This window comes from Oncorhynchus keta, chromosome 21 (assembly GCF_023373465.1).
Source record: "Oncorhynchus keta strain PuntledgeMale-10-30-2019 chromosome 21, Oket_V2, whole genome shotgun sequence".
NCBI lineage: Eukaryota > Metazoa > Chordata > Actinopteri > Salmoniformes > Salmonidae > Oncorhynchus > Oncorhynchus keta.
In genome coordinates this window covers 43,166,981-43,174,833 of record NC_068441.1, presented here as the reverse complement: position 1 = coordinate 43,174,833, position 7,853 = coordinate 43,166,981, and the positions used below count along the sequence as shown (strand labels likewise).

The following is a 7,853-nucleotide window of genomic DNA, read 5'->3' as shown; positions in this document are numbered from 1 at the left end:
TTCTCCCACTTAAAAATATGAGAGGCCTGTAATTTTCATCATAGGTACACTTCAACTATGACAGACAAAATGAGAGAAAAAAATCCAGAAAATCACATTGTAGGATTTTTAATGAATTTATTTGCAAATTATGGTGGAAAATAAGTATTTGGTCACCTACAAACAAGCAAGATTTCTGGCTCTCACAGACATGTAACCGCTTCTTTAAGAGGCTCCTCTGTCCTCCACTCATTACCTGTATTAATGGCACCTGTTTGAACTTGTTATCAGTATAAAAGACACCTGTCCACAACCTCAAAGTCACACTCCAAACTCCACTATGGCCAAGACCAAAGAGCTGTCAAAGGACACCAGAAACAAAATTGTAGACCTGCACCAGGCTGGGAAGACTGAATCTGCAATAGGTAAGCAGCTTGGTTTGAAGAAATCAACTGTGGGAGCAATTATTAGGAAATGGAAGACATACAAGACCACTGATAATCTCCCTCGATCTGGGGCTCCACGCAAGATCTCACCCTGTGGGGTCAAAATGATCACATGAACGGTGAGCAAAAATCCCAGAACCACATGGAGGGACCTAGTGAATGACCTGCAGAGAGCTGAGACCAAAGTAACAAAGCCTACCATCAGTAACACAGTACGCCACCAGGGACTCAAATCCTGCAGTGCCAGACGTGTCCCCCTGCTTAAGCCAGCACATGTCCAGGCCAGTCTGAAGTTTGCTAGAGAGCATTTGGATGATCCAGAAGAAGATTGGGAGAATGTCATATGGTCAGATGAAACCAAAATATAACTTTTTGGTAAAAACTCAACTCGTCGTGTTTGGAGGACAAAGAATGCTGAGTTGCATCCAAAGAACACCATACCTACTGTGAAGCATGGGGGTGGAAACATCATGCTTTGGGGCTGTTTTTCTGCAAAGGGACCAGGACGACTGATCCGTGTAAAGGAAAAAAATGAATGGGGCCATGTATCGTGAGATTTTGAGTGAAAACCTCCTTTAATCAGCAAGGGCATTGAAGATGAAACGTGGCTGGGTCTTTCAGCATGACAATGATCCCAAACACACCGCCCGGGCAATGAAGGAGTGGCTTCGTAAGAAGCATTTCAATGTCCTGGAGTGGCCTAGCCAGTCTGCAGATCTCAACCCCATAGAAAAGGGAGTTGAAAGTCTGTGTTGCCCAGCAACATCCCCAAAACATCACTGCTCTAGAGGAGATCTGCATGGAGCAATGGGCCAAAATACCAGAAACAGTGTGTGAAAACCTTGTGAAGACTTACAGAAAATATTTGGCCTCTGTCATTGCCAACAAAGGGTATATAACAAAGTAATGAGATAAAATGTTGTTATTGACCAAGTACTTGTTTTCCACCATCATTTGCAAATAAATTCATTAAAAATCCTACAATGTGATTTTCTGGATTTTTTTTCTTCTCATTTTGAAAATTACAGGCCTCTCTCATCCTTTTAAGTGGGATAACTTGCACAATTGGTGGCTGACTAAATACTTTTTTGCCCCACTGTAAATACATTGAAATTAGTTAAGAACTGTGCAGTTTGGTGAGGTGTGTGGCCAATTGGAGACATAAGTTCGACATCTCAGTCAAACTCTTGTAATCGTTTTTTTCTCATCTTGCACCTACTCCAAAATGTCAATGAATATTATTTTTATGTTACTGAATGTATACAGAGTATTTTGAGATTTCATTTTTGCCAAATGCTGTGAAAAGTACAGTAAATGTAAAATGAACCGTGTAATGTTTGGATTCAGTCTTGTGTCGGGTAAACTGTTGTCTTAGCCTTTGGTGTGTTCATTTCCCCATAATCTCAAGTGTTTTCTTTCAATTGCTACCATGGTCATGCATACGCTTTTTATTGTTTTTATGTTAGAAACATTTCAATATGGACCAATTTCCACAAGTGTAAGGGGTTAACCATATGAAAACATCACCACAAATGTGTTGGTATGAGGGGCTGAAATTAGACTAGGGACAACAACAACTATGTAAAAATATATTTAATTTCAACGCAAAATACAAAATGGTGTTGAAAAGGCAACCAAATAGTCTCATTTGTTCCTCCAAAATCACATTTCACCAAACCAGCATTATGAGAGGAACATTCTTTTTTTGACAGTCATATTTTTTAGTCTTTTTCCGCAGTTCGAAGGCATTCTGGCCTATGTGTCGGTCTGTGTAGGAGTAGGTGTGATAGCTGGAGTTTTTCCCTGAGGTGCGGACTTGAACTAAACCATCCTTGGAATTTGAGAGTTGTCTATCTTCGGCTCATTCGTAGTGCACGGGTTGCATGCATTTTCAGACAACCCCGACCATCTTTCCCCTGCAAAAATAAATGTCATGTTCGGTCAATGTTATTCATTAACATCAGAATTGATTGCTGGAAAATTCTGAAGCGGGAACCATCTGCGACCAACATATACTAACTACATGCATCTTCGTCTTTGGCTTAAATCCATGCTCATTCTCCCTTGTGGATAATAAAAAATAGTTTAGTGAAATCTAATGTCATTGATATCAACAAACCCTTCCTCGGCTTTTCCTTTAAAGGATATCTAAGCAGACTGAAAATGATATTAATAAATACACGATGTCCCAACAGGGATCATTTTCCATGTGTGTGTTCTCTCTCAAGAAGCTGTTTGACAGATTTTAGCATGTTTGACAAATGTCCCTTAACTGACGGATGCCCATTATGATGAATCTTCAAGTGACATGGTAAGAAAGTATTTAACAAAATAGGCCTAGTATTGTTTTGATGCCATACTATCATTGTGAAATTACTATTTTTGTAAATGACTTTGAATGCACAGAAACAGTAGATTATAATAACATGATGCAATAATAGCTGTCAAATGTGCCACTCGCCCATTTCAGAACCATAGGCTACTGCCTGTCTACTACGTAAAATAAGTTAAATATATTTGAAATTCATACTTGACATAGCACTGTCATGCACGCTTACCCCTTTCCGCTGGTTGCTCAAGCAAAAGGTGCAGATTGTTCTGGGTTGCTTCCCCTCGCCATCTCCTTGCACGCGATACACTGCACTCAAGCACGGCTGCCCATCCTCGCACCCGTCCCCAAGGACAAGAATGTTGGCCAAGTGCGAGATGTAGCTGGACGCCAACCGGAGCGTTTCAATTTTGGAGAGCTTTCTGTCCACCGGCTCCGTGGGTATGAGTGTCCGGAGCGCGGTGAAGGCGGTGTTGACGCTTTGGGTCCGGTCTCGCTCCCTGGCGTTGGCTGTGTTGCGCTGTTTGACCACAACAACCCCACCGACTCCCACCACGCGGGAAATCTGCCGACAAGTCTTCTCTGAAGAGGCACAGCATCCATAGCTCTGGTCCGAGCTGGCGTCGCTCTCGCTGCGGTTTCCCTCGTCGTCCGACATCATGTTGAAGTCAGGAGGATATGAGGAGAAGGGGTAAGTTGCCACCGGCCGAAGCATGGTAAAGGCCATGATAAACTAAAGTATAATGAAACTATTCCCTAGAGAAGCCAACAGTTTAATTTGTGGGCATGGACAGCCGTGGAGACCAGAACGTGCATAAGAATTCCCCCTCGAATAAGAAAAAAATGTTTTGACATATCCCCGTAGGATGGTGTGGCCCGGATGGTCAACAGTGAGTGTGTGTAAACGTGCTTGAGTGAGCTCTTATAGCCAGCCTACTGTAGCTCTTCAGCAGAAGGGGAGGGGTTGTTCAGGCAAACCAATCTGTCCAAAAGAAACTATTTCCCTCCGAAATTATATTATAGACTATAAACAACTTTTATAATTTTAATAGGTCAGTATCATTTTCAGAAAATTAAGCATAATTTACATGATATGGTGGAGTTTAAATTATTTATTGAATTCCCCTTAAACACGGTTTGACACTGGAGGCTGCTTTTGCCATTTAATTATGCACCACAATAAAAAAAGAAGAAGCTATTATTATGAGAAAAACCTTTTGTCCAACATTGCACTAATTTAAATTGGCCTACTACCATTTTTGGATATTCAAAATATGTAATGAGTGTGATTATGCAGAACGAATGCGAGGTGTGGCACTCAAATCAAATCCTTTATATAAAAATGTTAGGTTTTGGTCAACAAGGACCTACATAAGATATAGAAAGGTAAGTGCACTTACCAAAACTGCTAGCAATCTTAAACCACAACAGATTGTTTATTATGTAGGCCCAAGTATACATATTACAGTTTAATATCATGTAATCAAACTAAAGTAGGCCTAGGATCATTGACAAGGGGGTTCTAAACTCCATCTCCTCTTAAAAATAACACTTTACTTAAAGCATCCAAGTATGATGCTTTATAAGTTATGTATAACTTCACAACATTACAATGTCTTATAACAAGGTATATGTTATGTCTCTCTATAGGTATTAGTCTAAAGCCCCTTTGACAGATTCTGTCCTCAGAGGCCAATCTAAGAGTGGCACAACGGTGAGCCCTGGTTAGTTTGTTTAAAGGGTTAAGTGAGCTGGGTAAATAAACAGGCAGCAGATGCTGGAGGTGATCAAGCCCTCCACTTTCTCTGGTTGCGGCCCAAAACAGCACCCTATTCCCTATATAGTGCACTACTTTTGATGGACCCTGATAAAAAAAAGTAGTGCACTATAAAGGGAATAGGGTGCTGTTTGGGATGCTCACACAGAGTGCGGAAAAGCAAATGGCTTCCAGATTCTCTGGTGTGTGCCATCAAAAGGTCTGTTTGGCTTGCTTTACAAACAACCTCTGACACATCGAACCACCGGCAGACCCTGCTGGCTCTGGCACTAGCTCAGCTGCACCAACAATGGTGACCTGCAGAAGACCCGGTGCCCACTCATAAACTGGGACACCACAAGCCAAGGTTATTTTTACTGCTCCTCAGCCGACCAGCAACACGACCCCTTGCTCACTTTCCTCCAGCTCACAGTTTGGAACCGTAAATACCCCCCCCCGCACCAAGGAATACCACTTAAAACTTGTTGAGGTGATTAACTAAGGGATATTTAGTTTGCAGTCAGTGTGCTCCAAAGTAGTGTTTGTAGGTGTACAATGAGAAGGTGGTATTTAAGTGCAATTTATAGACCATGGTGCAAAAAGTAATTGGTAATTTTTTAGCACAGAAAAATAAGAAATAAAAAACGAAATTAGCAAGAAACCACGAGTTGTGACCATTACATGACAAAAGAAAGTGGAAAAACAAGATAACGTTTTTAAGTGATGTCTGTATAGGCAGGCAGCTGAACAGTGTGTCACAACAGGCCTGACAAATAGCCCCCTTTAGGACAATACACCAACTCCTCCTGACTGTTTTCTCTCTTGGACAACTCCTGCACTGTTTTGAGTGATGTTATGGTGACCACATCGTGAGTCAGACCCAATATTGTAATAGAGCCAGCAGAGCGCTGCCATGATGACCCGCTAGGGTTAGATACTCTATGTAGTCAGTGGTGTTGACTCATGGATGCCTTGGAGAAAACCCTAACCCAGAGCAGCTCTAGCCTGGTCCCAGATCTGTTTGTGCTGTCTTGCCAACACCTGTGATCATGAAGTCATCACACACTCTTAGATAAAAAGGTTCTATCTAGAACCTTAAAGGGTTTTTCGACTGTCCTCGTAGGAGAACCCTTTGAAGAAAACTTATTAGAACCATTTTGGGTTCTATGTAGGATTCTGCAATGTGGACAGCTGAAGAACCCTTTTGGAACCCTTTTTTCTAAGAGTGTAGGGGTTGGCAAGACAACACCGACAGATATAGAACCAGGCTAGAGTAGCTACACCAAATATCACCCTGCCAGCTGCAGCTCTCCTATAATATTGTGGGCATACAATAGATTTTAATATTGACAATACTTCCAGCATGAGGTTTTTGTACAGAAAGGTAAATGCAGTGGTAGGATATGAGGTCTGAATAACATTTCAGATGCCTATATCACTCATTTAGAGAAGTGGTTATTGCTAAAAACATCACACTGTTTTTGTGGAGGAGGTGCATCATGATGTCTGTATTAACCAGAACGTCGCTGCCCCTCCCACCTGTGGGGAAAACAAGGTTAACTAGGTTACTCCATTGGCTCACAGCAAAAACATGACATTTTTCAAACACAATTTTCATGTTGTCTGCTTGTTTTAGTCAATGACAAAACTACATTTAAGAAAAGTACGTCTAAAGATGACTTTTCAACATTGCCTTCTGCAGAGCATTTTCACTACTTAGAAAAACCTAATATTGTAGTTTCTCTCATGCCCCTTGTCATTACGGTGCTAGTGTAACCGATGTGAAATGGCTAGCTAGTTAGCGGTGGTGCGCGCTAAAAGCGTTTTAATCGGTTACTTCACTCGCTCTGAGACCTTGAAGTAGTGCTTCGAGGGTCCCTGGTCCGAGCCCAGGTAGGGGCAAGGAGAGGGACGGAAGCTATACTGTTACACTAGCAGCCACGTGTGTGAGTGCTAGCTAGCTACTGACTGGAACATTAAGCTATAGACAAGACCAATAACACAAACAAACGGACTATACAGTCAGCTAGAAATAGTGAGTGGAGTTACAAACGGACTATACAGTCAGCTAGAAATAGTGAGTGGAGTTACAAACGGACTATACAGTCAGCTAGAAATAGTGAGTGGAGTTATAAACGGACTATACAGTCAGCTAGAAATAGTGAGTGGAGTTACAAACGGACTATACAGTCAGCTAGAAATAGTGAGTGGAGTTACAAACGGACTATACTAAACAAGCCTTACCTGTGATGAAATGTTTCCCATACACATAGCTAGCTACGTGTAGTCTACTTGGGCACCGGGTCCCACCTTTCCCACTCTCCCACCCCGAAAAGCCTGAAACCACAAGGCTTTTCTCGCAGGCTCTGTTCCCTACATGGGAAATATTATTTTCCCCCAATTTGTGGGCGTGGTCGAGGGAAATTCCTTATTATTATGGGAATACTGACTGGGACTATTTAATGCTGAAACACATCAGTTGTAATTGTTATTATATAACGTATTAAATATAAGAACATGACACTTTTTATTCTACTTTAATGTCTATCAATACCATTATTTCCAGTTTGTCCTTCAGTTCATGCAACTTGGTAGGACTATAAAGTAGCAATACTATACTTTTTTGACCCCTTAAATGTGACCTAAAGATGAGGCTTTCAATCTAACCCTCCCCCCTCTTTTTTTCTCTCTGCCTCCCTCTCTCCCGCCCTTCCAAAGATACTGATCATCTTACACAGCTTTCGACATGCTGAGTTATCTGGACAGGTGGGAGTGGGAGTGAGTGTCAGTTAAAATCAGCACTAAATGGCCCTATACTTCAGTAGTCTGACTACACCACAATCTATTTACTCTGGTTTCACTTGATTTGAGGATTTCATGAACAAATTATGAAAAATGTACATGTTTGAGACTGGTCCAATGAGATAGGTCCAATGTTCCCTTAAAACATTATTATAAAAATCATAATGTAGGTTTACCAGAGTGGCCTACCATCCAAAACAATGGAGAAAATGCATCCCATAACATTTTAACATGGAAACAGTTGTTCTATCATTCAGCCTACAGTAGCAGACAATGTGTGGTGTTCAATGTAGGCCTACATTCCATGCGACTTTTGAAAAAACATGCAGGGCTTGACATTAACCTGTTTATTCACTTGTCCTTCAGAGGTGACTGGAAATGGAGGTGAGTGAAAATGACGTATTGTGTTTGATGCAAGAAAACACTTTACAAAATAAAATAAATGTTACCCTCTGCCTATTAGCTACTTAGCTATCTCAAAATACAACACTGCCCCTTTAAGACATAAACGCTCTTTACCTGACCTGTTTTTAAAAGATGC

The 7,853-nt window shown here is 41.3% G+C and overlaps 1 protein-coding gene across 1 annotated transcript; it reads right to left on the bottom strand.

Moving 5' to 3' along the window:
* Positions 1 to 2,003: 2,003 nt before the first annotated feature.
* LOC118400588 (transcription factor 15-like) lies at positions 2,004 to 6,915 on the bottom strand. The gene is made up of 3 exons (XM_035797583.2): positions 6,755 to 6,915; positions 2,984 to 6,049; positions 2,004 to 2,341 (listed from the first exon to the last, which is right to left on the bottom strand). The coding sequence occupies exons 2-3, from the start codon at positions 3,479 to 3,481 to the stop codon at positions 2,276 to 2,278; spliced, it is 564 nt and encodes a 187-aa protein (XP_035653476.1). The 5' UTR covers positions 3,482 to 6,049; positions 6,755 to 6,915; the 3' UTR covers positions 2,004 to 2,275.
* Between the last annotated feature and the right edge of the window lie 938 nt (positions 6,916 to 7,853).

Bases quoted from the DNA above. Each gene is read 5' to 3' on its own strand.
- LOC118400588 (XM_035797583.2), bottom strand. From the start codon at position 3,481: ATGGCCTTTACCATGCTTCGGCCGGTGGCAACTTACCCCTTCTCCTCA. The intron at 2,342-2,983 runs GTAAGCGTGCAT...TTATTTTTGCAG, and splicing joins TGAGCAACCAGCGGAAAGGG to GGGAAAGATGGTCGGGGTTG.